The following is a 14,479-nucleotide window of genomic DNA, read 5'->3' as shown; positions in this document are numbered from 1 at the left end:
GCCATTGATTTCCATTAGGCCTCGCAGACCAGTGCTGTTTGTTCTTTTTATCAGTGTTTTCGTGGTTTTTAACGTAACCCATCACCCGTCACAGTGTTGGGGTGTGTTAAAAAGCGCTGTAAAGCTTTGCACTATGCATTCAAAAATGGCGCTCAAAATCTTGGTAAAATGCCGCAGTTTTGAGCGGCGTCTAACTCAACGTAAGTGTGAGAGCGGCCTTAGGAATTTATTGTCCACCGAAAGAAAATACGAGCTTCCTCTAAGATTGTCTGTGTGTATCGCGTCTTTAGGGTTATAAAAAAACACCACGGATTTCCTGGACCTTTTTTTCCAAGTGCCTTTTGGTGGCGCTTTTTTTGAACGCACATCTTTTTATTTCCACTATTTCATTTGTTACAGAGAAGCCTGGAGGAAAACACCAGAAGAAGCATCTCACCTCCAGAATGGGGCGAGTTTGAAAAAAATGCCATGGACTCCAAAAATGTACCAAAAGTTATGAAAAACAACACAAAACATGCCGTGTTTGTAGCGCATTTCGTGTTCCATATTGACCTATAGCTAACAAATGGACATGGCATTTTTTGCTGCAGAAGAACGCCGGTGTCAAAATCACAAAAAACATGATATTTGTGAAGAGACTTCATGTGACACCGGTCTAGGAAAGGATTCCACTTAATGATGATACTGCGCCTTTAAGAAAAGCCCTTCCAGTAACTCTCTGCACTGTGATGTCACAGTAACCATTGTTCTGTAAGCGGTTCTAGAACACTGACCGCTAGAACATAAGTGACCGACACTCAGGTATTCCTTACACTTCATCCTTTACGGGTGAAGAGATATGCACTCCGTGTGTATCTCCCGGCGATTATGTTACGTCAACGTGATTCGCCAATCTGTGAGACAGAAAGGATCTCCTCATCTGATAAGGTACAGTAGGGGTATAATAACTGCATTCCATCACCTGTAGATTGATTTGATTGCAGATTTCCTCATCCTTATTGGTTTTAAAGAGGAAAATCTGCAACAAATCCGCCGTCATCCTCACGGAAACGGACATATTGTGCATGTAATAATCCGCACTACGCGCCAATTTCCACAGCCGGTGGATGATATTTTTTGGGATCTCATCTACTTTACTGCTAATGAATTCTGGGGATTTTCTATTCAAAAATTGCGTAACATTTCTTTCCCGTATGGATGTTCTTAGGCGAGCGGGAGCACAAGGAGGCGGGGCTTATGCATTTGTAGTGAATAGTCAGGGCTTTCCTAGGTGCATGGGGGGGGGGGTGAGGAATGTTCTGTAATTTAATATTCAGGTGTTAGAAGTAAATATTGTGTGAATTAACAATTTATCTACCACAAATAAGGTTTTAAAAGGATTCCACTTAATGATGATTTTTGCGCCATTACACCAGAATTTTACTAACTCTGACAGGTGCTGTTGCCATAGCAACAGTCGTTATAGTCCTGTATTTGAATATTAACCGTTAGGTGACTGACACACAGCTTATCTTTCCACTTCATACATTACTGTGAAGTGAGCGTATCCTCCGCGTATCCCCACCGCTCTGACCAGAACTCCAGCATCCGCTAACGATGTCTTTGTATCTAATTCTGCAGATGGGAAATCTATTCCGAAAGGATTTCTCTGGAGAACCAGTTGAAATCGAAGACTCCAAAGTACTGCCCATCAGAGTGGACGTCACCTGTAAGTCACTTTGTTTCTTCTTTCTGCGTCTAGTCAGTATTTTATTAATGTCTGCAGTCTGCAGGGGGTGATACTCTGCAGCCGTCTGGGTGGTCTTGGACCACTACACGATCGCTGCAGTCACCCTCAAGGCCCATTTAGACACAACGAGAATCGCTTAAAAGTCGCTCAAAGGCGTCTTTTGAGTGATTCTCGTTCTGTCTAAATCCACTGACACCGTGCCCCGACGGTGTCCTGCTCCGCCTGCATATTCTATTTAGGCCTTATTTAGTCATATACCTGGTCCCAGTATGGCGGTATTACACAATCATGATAGTGATGTTATCAGGTTACTTTATGGTGGCCGTATTTAGTCACTGCATTGTAGTGATTAACAGTCACGGTATAGTGATGCTGTCCGGTATGGCGATGCTGTCCGTCCCTGTGGGGGATTCGCCCGCTCTTCCATTATTTTCGGAGACTCCTTGACAATCCAGAAGCTCAGACAGTGCAATGTACAGAAGTAGCAAACGTTAACTTGACTATTCCAACCGCTTTAATTGTGTTAAATGTCAGCTTGAATGTTAAATGTGAATGTGAATGTTTTCTACAGTTTGTCTGTAAACCAACGCTGCTGACTTGTTGGCCGGTCACTAAGGGTATATCATAGGGACGGGACTGGATTATACCATATACTATATTATTATGGGGCATTAAAATTAAAGTAAAATGTACTTTCTTTAGACTTTTGCTAGTTCAGGGAAGCAACAGCAATTAGTAGTTGTTAAATTCTTAAACTAAAAACCACGGGGTAAAAGTGAGTAGCGGTAATGATGAAGATCGCCTTCCCTGCCGTGTCATTGTATCACATGGATTGGTTTATAAGTGCTCCTCTTATAATGTATATATATTTATTTACAGCATCTTCCGCTAAAGAGGTTCCGCATCAGGCTGCGGCTGATAAACATGCAGAGTGCCGCAAGCGTATTAATCATCTTCTGAAATGCTTTGGAGTCTTTATCAAGATGCGATGCCCAAAACTGGATGTCCGTAGTGCCCCAGGACCAGTCATGTGGCTAAAATTCATAGTTCCCACTCTGACTATGGATGGTGAACAAGAGAAGAGCCTGTTCACCCAGGAACCATAGCGTTCCCATACATGCCAATAGAGCATCAGCTACCACCAAAGAAAATGCAATTATTATGATGCTTCTTTAAATATATACTTGTGTATATAATATAAATAAAGAATTATAAACCCCTTTTCTCGTATCTGCTGTATTTATCCTCCACAAGAGGGAATACGGAGTTCGGGTGGTTTTACATGGAGCAACTATCGGCCGAAAAATCTCTCAAATGAATGATTTCCAGCGGTAGTTGTCCCGTGTAAATCCGGGACCTGACGGGGCGCCATGTGAGGAAGCGCTCAGTAGTTGCTAGTCGCTACTCTTCAGCTCACCTAATAGCGTTTTTGCGCTGTGCTTCACGCATCCCCTTGGACATTTGTATTCTATGGGGCCTTTGCTGTGCAAAACGTAGAAAGATCGAGCAGGTCCTATTATTTTCCTCACATGTGAAATGTGCGCACAAAACACATGAGAAGTAACCCGCTGCAATCAGTGGGTCCTATCTATCCTCTGTGTTTTGCGCACAAATACGGTCGGGTGAAGCCGCTCTTGGGCTCTATTCACATCTGCGTGAGATGACAGCTGTACCGGCGACTATTACTGCTGCACTTTACACAGAAGCGATAGTCGTTCACGTGAATGGAGGTGGCATGCGCCGGGGATCGTTCTGGCCGCCCGCCATCATTCACTGTAAACAGGAGTCGCCCAAAGATTGAGTGACTCTTGTTTCTGCAGCCGACAGTCATTTGGTTTTTGGTCCTGCTGAAAAAACAAGCAACTCTGGTTTGCCTCTCGGTGCCTGGCTGCGGCGGCGGCTTGTAGACGGGATGACTATTGCCCAAATTCACTGTTTCCAGCAATAATTCAGGTGATAATCTCCCGTGTAAATGTACATTAAGGCTTCATGTCCACGGCCAAAATGGAATCGCGGAATGCGTGCGGGTCACCTGTAGACGATCCGCAGTTCAATATGGCCATAGACAATCATTGGACATGTGGAGGTTATTAAATACCTGCGCATGTCATTTTATCCCAGCGTGCGGATCGCACACGCAGGATAAAAATCACAGCATGCTCCCTTTTCTACGGATTCCTGGATGGACAGCTTCCTTTGAAGACAATGGAAGCCCTCCGATCTGCAGGACACCCGCAGCTGACACTGCGGACGGGCCCCGGATCTGTGAGGAAGCAGGAGATTTTTTAAAAAAAAGAACTGCACATGCGTGCGGCACGCTGGACGGTGTGTCCACATGCTCCGCACTGCAGAAGAAAAGAAGATCCAGCCAGAACGGAGAAGACCCGCACCGAAGCCGGACAGGTGAGAGAATATCCATGGCTGTGGCACAGGTGGAATCCGCTGTGGGATTCTGCACGTGGGCCTAAGGCCTTAGTGTCTGAGCGAGCCAGCGGCCGGCCTGGTACATAATAGGCCACCAGGACTAAACGTGGCAAGTCAAGTTTAGCAGCCTTGTTTGCCAACAAAGAAGAAAAAAAGAAAAGTTATGGTAACATAATGGCTGCAGTAGATTTAACAGGTTATCCATATATATAAAGACGAAAGCCCTCACTTACTCACTGACTGACTGACTTGCCACTAATTCTCCAACTTCCCGATGTCATAGAAACATGAAATTTGGCACGAGCATTGAATATGTCCAAAATAGGAAAAGTGAAGGAGTCACAATGTGATTATTCAATTCTAGCGCAAAAGAACTAGCGTCCAAATTTTACTTACGGAATCTAATTCACTTCCCAATGTCATAGAAACTTGAAATTTGGCACAAGCATAGATTATGTCATAAATAGGAAAAGTTAATGGGACCCAACTCGATTATTCAATTCTAGCACAAAATAACTAGCGTCCAAATTTTATGTACGGAATCTAATTCTCCAACTTCCCGGTGTCGTAGAAACATGAAATTTGGCACGAGCATTGAATATGTTAAAAATAGGAAAAGTAAAGGGGTCCCAACTAGATTATTCAATTCTAAGCAAAAAAGAATTAGTGTCCAAATTTTACGTACGTAATCTAATTCTCTCACTTCCTGATGTCATAAAAACTTGAAATTTGGCACAAGCATGATTATGTCATAAATAGGAAAAGCTAATTTTTACCGCACAAATGTAAAATTTGCCATAACCATTCTTTACCTACTAAATATTGGAAATTTAAAGGGTTGCAACTTGATTATTCAATCCTATGCATAAAAGTAAGTGACCCCCTATGTAAGTTAACTAATAACACACATCTTTACTGCACAAATCTGAAATCTGGCATGACCATTCCTATGTTATGTAACTAATAACATATCTGTACCCCGCAATATATGAGACAGTTATCTTCTCGGCAAAACAAAACGCATTTAGAAATAAAAGTATATACTGACAGGAATAAAACTGACTGTCGTATGTATTGAAAGGCTGTAAAGTACAAAAGGAAGTGGATATGGACTGATGGGATGGAGTATGTCTTTAAGTATAACAAGGGGCTGCAACCTCCAGTCTGGGTAGGAAATTTGAATAAAAAGGGGCGTTACCTTTCAGGGTAAAAATGAGGCGAGTGTGTGAGGTGGCACATTCTGTGGGGTGGCATTTTCACACACAGTCTGAGATAAATCTTTCTCCTATCTGCCTATACACTGAGAGGAATCTATCTGATCTGTGTGTTATGAGCAGCGTGTGAGAGGTGGACATTTTGTGGAGGGAAATTTTTACATACGGTTTGAGAAAAATCCCTCTTCTATCTGCCTATACACTGAGAGGAATCTAACTGGCCTGTATGTAATGAAAAAATATCTCGTCCATCTGCCTATCTTTTCTGTCTGACCTCTTTAGTGGTCCCAGTAGTAATAGTGACCCCTATAGTGGTCGCAGTAGTAATAGTGACCCCATAGTGTCCCCAGTAGTAACAGTGACCTCTGCAGTAGTCCCAGTAGTAATAGTGACCCCCATAGTAACAGTGACCTCTGCAGTAGTCCCAGTAGTAATAGTGACCCCCATAGTAACAATGACCTCTGCAGTAGTCCCAGTAGTAATAGTGACTCCCATAGTGATCTCAGTAACAACGCCCGGGGGAAGAGTTCACCAGTCACAGACTAAGTGCGGCCTCCAGATCTGAGCTGCAGGTTGGGTGAGTGGAATACCTGTTAAGTAGCTGCACAGCCGATGGGCCATCTAAAATGAGGTGGCTGGCCGGATCTGTCCCACAAGCCTTGCGTTTCACATGTGTCGGGAAGTGAGCAGGCTCGCACAGGGACGCGTACTGGTGCAGTCCAGTGGCAGTGGAGTGAGAGCCTGGAGAAGTGGCTGCCATCTGTCAGCTGGGATAGGGGAGCCAGCCAGAGTAAGCGTTGGATAACATGTGGTATGGCAGCACCACGGCGCTTGGGAGTGCGCACAGGGGACCGGGAACAGCAACCCATATGTTTGAAAGTGAAGCCGGTAGGAAAGGAGCAGCAATAAGCAGGGGATATGGCAGTGGGTAATTGAGCGGGGAAGAGGGAGGAGGGGAAGGAAGGGGAGAGAGTGGGAAGGAGGATTATGGGCTGTTATGCAGAAGCAAGAGGCAGAGTAAATGTCCCTCTGTGTTGGGGGAGGGGCAAGTTAGAAGCCAATTTGCAGCAGAGGCACAAGAGGGGGATCATAGGCATGTGGGGAGGTGTTTTAATGGGTGCATAGCGGGTATTCGAGAAAGGAGGGAGGGCATCAGCCACAAGGAGGGGTAGTATGGATAAGGGTAGGGTGGGAGGGAGTGGTAGCTGGCTGATAGGGAGGGTGAGACAGGGGTGCAAGCTAGGCAGTTCTGAGATCGCAGTTCGCTTTTATGTTTAGCTGCAGCGGAACATCAGCAGCACAGGACGAAAGTCCATCAGCTGGTTATGTATTATCACGAGGCAAGCAATGGTTCTGGGTAGAGCATGCGTCATGGACGGCACCCTCACAAGAGGAGCCACCGCTTGTTATCTGAGTCAACATCAAACTTGATGGGGGATGTTCAGAAATAGCAGCATAGGCGCAGGGGAGGATCCAGTCAGTGGGCCCGAGACCTGTGCAGCGGTCGTCGGATCGATGGGGATCATGGTGCTTCTTCCAGGCGCAGTAAGGAACAGCATGTAACAATGTAGAATACGAGACGGCAACGCGGATCGGCGCAGAGTCTACCCTTGGCGGAGCCAGAGAACGGACGAGGCAGTGAGTGGATTTGTCAAATTGCTTGAAATGCTGTTCCTGTGGTTGTTTATGGTGACAGTGAATTTGTGATAGCGTTAAATTCACTTTTAAACTCTTTGGACCCGGGGGGCTTGGGTAGCCCACCTGATGTGGAAAATCGCTTTTACTTGTTGATTTAGTCCAGGGGGCTTGGTCAGCCCACCTGTCGTGAAAAAGAAGGTAGTGTTAAAAATCGCTCTTAATTTTTGATAATGAAAAAGGGCTTTTAGTGTCCTGTGGTGGCCCAGGGGGCTTGGTTAGCCCACCTGATGTGGAAATGGAGGTAGCGTTAAAATCGCTTTCAATTTTTGATGAAAACAGGGGGCTTGGTTAGCCTGCCTGATGTAAAAAACAAAGGTAGTGTTGAAGGCGTTTTAATTTTTTTGATAAGAAAGGGGCTTTTAGTGTCCTGTGGGTTAAAGAGGGTATGGCGGTCCCATTTTAGGACAATCTTTTACGAGATTGCTCGTGTCCTCATTCGGTTTAGTTCCCTGGAAGGAGACAAGAAAAGTCCAGCTGACGGCGTTTTTCGTACACATCTTTGATCGCGCATTCATCAGTTGCCGTTTCCCTGCTGGAGAGCGGTAAAGGATGGTATTTCAGTAAAGCCCGAGATGGTTTTCATTTTTGGGCGGTAGGTTATATGTGATTGCCTCATTTCGTGTTATTATTTTTGAGTTCTTTAGTTCCTTTTCAGAGTGGTGGCGGGTATCAGCGGTCATTCACTATATAGATGATTTTTTATCTGTCGCTCGAAGGTTTCACTGTTTTGTGAATTGTTGTCTTAGTAACGTCTTTTCACAGGTTGATGTCGCAGTCCGGCGTCCCATTGTCCGAGTTGGGGCCGGGTCACGCGTGATTTTTTTCTTAGGGATCGAACTTAATGAAGTATGGGTTTTTCAGATTGCCAAGCAAAAAAGTAATGTGGTTGCAGCCGGTGGTCAATGCAGTGAGTAGACGCAAAGCTTACTTTTCACCAAATTCAGGTGCCTTAGAGTTGCCGAGATGGGTGTGTTAGATTATCTCTATGGGTCATCCTTTTTGAGGAGATGTTCCTTGGCAATGGTGGGAGTTTCAGAATCGCATCGTTTTGTTTGCATAACAAGCGGATGGAGAGCTATCTCCATGTATCGTGTATTTAGCTAGTAGCAAGATCTTACGGATGCAGTGGGAGTCATCAATTTGGGTATTTTTGGCAACTATGGGTGCAGAACTCCCTGCTCAGGTTGGTGGAAAGAGAGGGAGATCATTAAGATTACAGTACAGTAAAAAACATCCTGTAGTAATGGCTCTGGAAGCATGGGGCGCTCAGCTGGCTGATCAGAGGTTTTTGTTTTGGTCAGATATTGAGTCGGTGGTAATGGTGAACAATTGCCAATCGTTATTGTCACCGCCGGTGTTGGCTCTGCTGGGACATATGGTTTGTTACATTGTTGATGAATAGCCATTTATATGTGCACCACAAGTGTTTACAATGTAATGTAAAATTTTGGGCAAAACATAGTAAGATAGTAGGTTAGGCTGAATGAAGACAATGTCCATTTAGTTCAGCCTGTTGCAACTACCTTGTTGATCCAGGGGAAGGCAAGAAACCCCAAGAGGCAGAAAATCAGTTAGCCCATTTGGGGGAAAATTCCTTCCCGACTCCATAATGGCAATTAGAATAATCCCTGGATCAACCTTTGATAGTTCCTACCTGAATATAAGACCCAGAACAATAACCGATTGGTCACCTAATGTTTATATCCTGTAATATCATAGCGCTCTAGATAGATGTCTAGTCCGCCTTTTAAACTCCTCTATGGATTTTGCCACCACCACGTCCTCAGGCAGAGAGTTTCACAGTCTCACTGCTCTTACAGTAAAGAACCCCCTTCTATATTGGTGATGAAACCTTCCTCTAAATGTAGTGAATGCCCTCTTGTTACTGACGCAGTCCTGGGTATAAACAGATCATGGAAGAGATCCTTGTATTGTCCCCTAATGTACTTATACATAGTTATTTGATCGTCCCTTAGCTGTCTTTTTTCCAGGGTGAATAATCCTAATTTCGATAATCTCTCTGGATATTCCATTCCTCTCATTCCATTTATTAATTTAGTTGTCCTTCTTTGAACCCCCTCACGCACTGCAACATCTTTCCTGAGCACCGGTGTCCAGAACTGTACACAGTATTCCATGTGAGGCCTGACAAGTGCCTTATATAGTGGAAGGATAATGTTCTCGTCCTTTGCCCCTATACCTCTTTTAATGCACCCCAAGACCTTATTTGCTTTTGCAGGGGCTGACTGGCATTGGTTGCTCCAGATAATTCTACAATCCACTAGTTCCCCCAGGTCTTTTTCCATATCACTTTTCCCTAGCAGTACCCCAGTTAGTGTATGTTGGTGGCATCCGTTTCTCCTGCCCATGTGCATAACCTTACATTTATCAACATTGAACTTCATTTGCCATTTTTCTGCCCAAGCCCCCAGCTTATCTAGGTCCATTTGTAGCCGCACATCGCCCTCCGTTGTATTGTTTTATATAATTTTGTGTTATCTGCAAATATTGATATTTTACTGTGCAGCCCCTCTATCAGGTCGCTGATAAATATATTGAACAGAATGGGGCCTAATACTGAACCCTTCACAGATATAGATATTTAAAATTTAATGACTTTTATTAATAAATATTAAAAACATGGGCTCACATATAACACTTTCAGACGATACACAGAAGTAACACACATACGAAAGGGATCAACCCTGGTTAGGGATCGTGTGGGGTAATGTATCTCCCAGGTATAATAAGGGGAGTAAGTACCGCTCGTAGATATAGAGACCGGGTAAAGGTTCCAATGGTTGAAAAGAAGAAGGAAAGATTCTCTACCCCCTTTCTGTATCCCAAACTGGAGGACAGATGCTTTAAGGGTTAATGCGGTACGTGGATTGATACCCACTTAGAACACGATATTGTTTAGCATGTTAATGATGCTTGAAACAATTTTCAATGAGTACTCAGTTCTAGCACACTTGTGTTGGCACATAGGCGTGTGCTAGAAGCCTGGGCTCATTGTACATCAGCAGTGCTGAACAAGAAAAGCTCAAACGGCTCACTTAAAACACAATATTGTTTTGCATATTGATGACGCTTAAAGTAGTTTTCAATGGGTACTCAGTTCCAGCACACTTTTGTTGGCACATCTGAAGGTGCTAGGAACATGGGCTCATTGCACATCAATGATGCTGAACAAAAAAAGGCTCAGAAGGCTCGACGCGTTTCCCTGTCCTAGTAAAGGGCAGTTCCTCAGGAACACGGGTGATTATCACCCATTAATTTGGGTATCTAAGGAGTCATAGAGCAATAGAGCAAGATTTGTTACAAAATCAGGACGTTAGTAACGGTTTGGTCCTGTTTAAATGGTGCCACTTATTCGATATTTCTGTAAAGTTACGGTCCCCACTTCTTAGAAATTACAGTCCCCACTCCGTGATTGCCATTCCCGACGCAGTATCTTAAGTTTGTACTGCTGCCGGATTAATTTTAAATGGTCTTTGGTTAGATCTGGCATATAAAGTAATATATACCAATATCCCTTCAGGTATGTCAAGAGGCACCTCCAGGCAGTGGATGACAGCCTCAGATCAAGCCTAGTCGGCCACTATTAGAGTGTTGCCAGGTAATGACTCCCTGAATATTCACTGCTAGGTCTATCAGTATTAAGACCTTGGTCTTCCAGATTTCTCAGATCGATACAGATTAGTGCCCGTTTGTTCAGCACAATGGGTAATCTGTCAGCATTTGTTACACTGGAACGCTCCCCTATAGTTGCTCTATATCCGCTCTAACACAGTTGGTGTATGTCCAATCTGTGTATGTCAGGGAAAATGCCCTTAGAGACGGATGGCAAAAAAGAACGAAGCAGCATATGTCCCAGAGAAAGGACAGGTTAGCTCAGAAAGGAGAACAGGTTATTCTAGTTACAATCGGGGAAGGATGCCCCGTTTGGGCTTCATTCAGGAAAGCAAGGGAAGACAGAACCCCATAGGTGTCAGTCCAAGCTGGATTAGACCGGGGTATAAAGCAGGGACAGAGTGGAAGAAGTAGCGCCTGCGGCTCTGATGGTGAGCGGCCGGCTATGAAGTGCTGAGGCTTCTGACAGTGCTTAAAAGGAAGTGTAGCTCCTCCTCTAGGGGAGGAGTTTTGTGATCCAACCTATTAGAGCCCCGAGGGGCGGTATCAGCTAGCTTAAGGAACGCCCACCTGGGGATAATGCCCGGTTATTGTATTTATATACCTCGAGATGGTGCAATCGTTGGGCGATCCTGCAGACCCTTCTTTCGTGGTTTATAATCCCCCATCCGATCGTGGTGGAAGTCTGAGCGATCCACTGTTGAGGTGACCGTGTATTAGTTTCCGCGTTCCACGGTGGAACGCATGGCGCGCCGCGTGATGACGTCACCACGCAGCGTGCCTACTCATTGGATAGATGACCAGGAGGGGTCAAGGTTAGTGGAGGCTTCCACGTTCCACAGTAGAACGCATGACGCGCCACGTGATGACGTCATCACGTAGCGAGCCTCCTTATTGGATAATATGCTGGCATAGGTGGAGCTTGGTATCGGAGGTCAGATGTACTATAGTACGGTGGCTTAGCTGCCAAAAGGATCACTCAAGGATGGTAAGAGAGCCACTAAATCTTGTCTTATTATAGCATCTGCCGCATCAAACGATAATCGCGCGGCACATCATATGAAGGGGCTGCATGTCACGTATAGGTGTATCACATATGACAGTCACACGTCATCAAGCGGGGCGTTACCCCAAGATGACAGATGGGCGTGAATGAAGGTGTGATTTGAACGTAGCCCAGCCCTCCCCGAGGGTTCATATGATGAACTGTATATAGACATGCCAGCAATCGACTTGCTATAAGGGATGTAGACAGCGTCAGTTTCTACTTTAATAGAAGTGCATCTGAAACCCCTCAGGCAGTCTTGTAATACAAGGTTTCATAGTAACCAGATAGAAGGGATTTGTTTATTACCCTGAAGATTACAGGGGGAAGGAAAACTTTAGAGGTTTGGTATCCAGGTCTGCAGCTGGCTGCTCTGTCAGTAGCACTCCATTTAAATCATAGTGTCATGCATAAGTCATGTGATATCCAAGATATTAGATTGACAATATAAAAGATAGGTCAGATGAAGCTTTTGTAGTGCCGGGAAGTTGTATGATGTGTAGATATATATCTATAGGATGATACCTAGAAAAAAAGATTTTTGCATATATATATATATTATTTCATACAAACATCCATGTTAAGAGATATTATCATTGACAAAGGAGAATTATAATGGTTCTTTGGCCGAAGGAGGGAGCCTCTTAGAGGCTATAAGAAGCAGTTGAAACTTAGTGTCACATTAAGGCCTTCTGGTTTTAGCGTGTTTAGTCTAAATATCCAGTTGGCCTCTTTTTGTAACAATTTTTTATCAATGTCACCTCGTCTTGCATTCGTCCGTAGGATCTCAATTCCCTGGAATTTCAGGTCTTTTAGTTCACCATTATGAACATCCCGAAAGTGGTCCGCTAGTGGGGTAGATTCCCCACGTTGAATATTGCCAACATGCCCCAGGATACGACACCGGAACTCCTGTATGGTCTTTCCGACGTAGTTCCTGGGGCACGGGCAGGAGGCCATGTACACCACGTTGCGGGTTCTACAATTGATGAACCCGCGGTTAGAATAGGTTTGCTTTGTACTCGCACTTGTGAATGTGTTGCTTTTTAAGATGAATTTGCAAGCTGTGCAGTTGTGGCAGGGGAATGTCCCAGACGGTTTGCGACTATTCAACCAATTCTCGTTGGTGTCGGGGTTTAGGTGACTTTTGACAAGGTGGTCCCTTATATTGTGTCCTCTGCGGAAGGTTATCATTGGGGTGGATGGCAGGATCTCTGTGAGGTCTGGATCATTCGCAATGATGCTCCAATAATGTTTCAATATGTTCCTTTTCTAGTACTGAACCCTGTGGCACCCGACTAGTGACGGTGGCCCAATCAGAGTACAAACCATTTATTACCACCTTCTGCTTCCTTTCTCTGAGCCAGTTCTTTACCCAGATACACACATTTTCACCCAGTCTGAAATGTCTCATTTTATATATCAACCTATTATGCCTCTTATGGCACAGTGTCAAATGCTTTAGAGAAATCCAGATATACGAGATCAATAGACTCTCCCAGGTCCAGCCTAGAACTTACTTCATTGTAGAAGCTGATCAGATTGGTCTGACATGATCGACGCCTTATGAACCCATGCTGATGAGTTATACCGTTGTTCTCCCTTGAGGTATTCCAGGATGGCATCTCTCAGAAACTCCTCAAATGTTTTTCCAGTTATTGAAAGGAGACTGTCCGGCTTGTAGTTAACAGGCTCTCTTTTGGACCCCTTTTTGTAAATTGGAACCACATTGGCAATGCGCCAATGCAATGGTACAACCCCGGCTTTGATAGTGTCCATAAATATAAGAAATAGTGGTCTAGCTATCACATCACTTAGTTCCCTTAGAACCCTTGGGTTTATTCCATCTGGGCCCGGTGATTTGTCGATTTTAATCCTCTTTAACCGGTTCTGTACTTCCTCCTGTGTTAGGTATACAATAGTTGGCGGGGGGCTCGTTCTATTCCCCTGCATCTCGTGTGACATTTTCTTTTAGTTCGTCAATACACTTGAAAAGAAACCATTTAATAGATTTGCCTTCCCCACATTGTCTTCTATGATTTCTCCTGCATTATTTATTAAAGGGCCAGTGCTAACAGTACAAATCCTTTTGCTGTTAATATAGTTGAAGAATAGTTTAAGGTTATTTTTGGTCTCTTTGGCGATCAGTCTTTCTGCCTCCTCCTTAGCAATCTTGATCTTTTCTTTACATATTTTGTTTTTTTCCCTGTATGATTTTATAGCTTCTTTGCTGCCTTCTTGTTTTAATAATTTAGGCGCTTCCTTTTTTTTCGTTTATTGCCCCCCTTACAGTCTTGTCGAGCCACATTGGTCTCCTTCTACTTGTGGTTCTTTTTTTTTAAAGGGTATGAACTGCTCACATGACGTAATTAGGATGTTTTAAACGTTTCCCATTTGTTGTCTGTACTGATATTTTTGAGGATGTTGTCTCAATTCATGTTACCGATTAGTAGTTCTAAGCTGATCAAATTTTGCTTTACTAAAGTTTAGTTTTTTTGTCGCTCCCTGGTGATGACAGCTGGAAATTAATTATATTGTGGTCACTATTTTCCAAGTGTTTCTCTACCTGCAGCCCCATTATTCGGTCTGGTTTGTTAGTTAGTACTAAGTCCAGAGGGGCCCTCCCTCTAGTTAGCCCCTGTACAAGTTGGGTAAGGTACTTATCTTTAATTGTTCTCAAGAACTTTATACTCTTGTGAGATTTGCAGGTTTTGTTTTCCCATGTTATATCTGGAT

General features: G+C 44.1%; 1 protein-coding gene across 1 annotated transcript; it reads left to right on the top strand.

Moving 5' to 3' along the window:
* Positions 1-837: 837 nt before the first annotated feature.
* LOC136586545 (cyclin-dependent kinase 5 activator 1-like) lies at positions 838-2,835 on the top strand. The gene is made up of 3 exons (XM_066584679.1): positions 838-927; positions 1,621-1,708; positions 2,609-2,835. Exons 1-3 carry the CDS (start codon positions 868-870, stop codon positions 2,833-2,835), a joined length of 375 nt encoding a protein of 124 aa, XP_066440776.1. The 5' UTR covers positions 838-867.
* Positions 2,836-14,479: the final 11,644 nt, after the last annotated feature.

The sequence above is a fragment of the Eleutherodactylus coqui genome, chromosome 12, assembly GCF_035609145.1.
Source record: "Eleutherodactylus coqui strain aEleCoq1 chromosome 12, aEleCoq1.hap1, whole genome shotgun sequence".
Taxonomy (NCBI): Eukaryota; Metazoa; Chordata; class Amphibia; order Anura; family Eleutherodactylidae; genus Eleutherodactylus; species Eleutherodactylus coqui.
Note: the sequence above shows the minus strand (reverse complement) of the source record. Positions and strands in the feature narration are given on the sequence as shown.

Bases quoted from the DNA above. Each gene is read 5' to 3' on its own strand.
- LOC136586545 (XM_066584679.1), top strand. From the start codon at position 868: ATGTTACGTCAACGTGATTCGCCAATCTGTGAGACAGAAAGGATCTCC. The intron at 928-1,620 runs GTACAGTAGGGG...CTAATTCTGCAG, and splicing joins GGATCTCCTCATCTGATAAG to ATGGGAAATCTATTCCGAAA. The intron at 1,709-2,608 runs GTAAGTCACTTT...ATTTATTTACAG, and splicing joins CATCAGAGTGGACGTCACCT to CATCTTCCGCTAAAGAGGTT.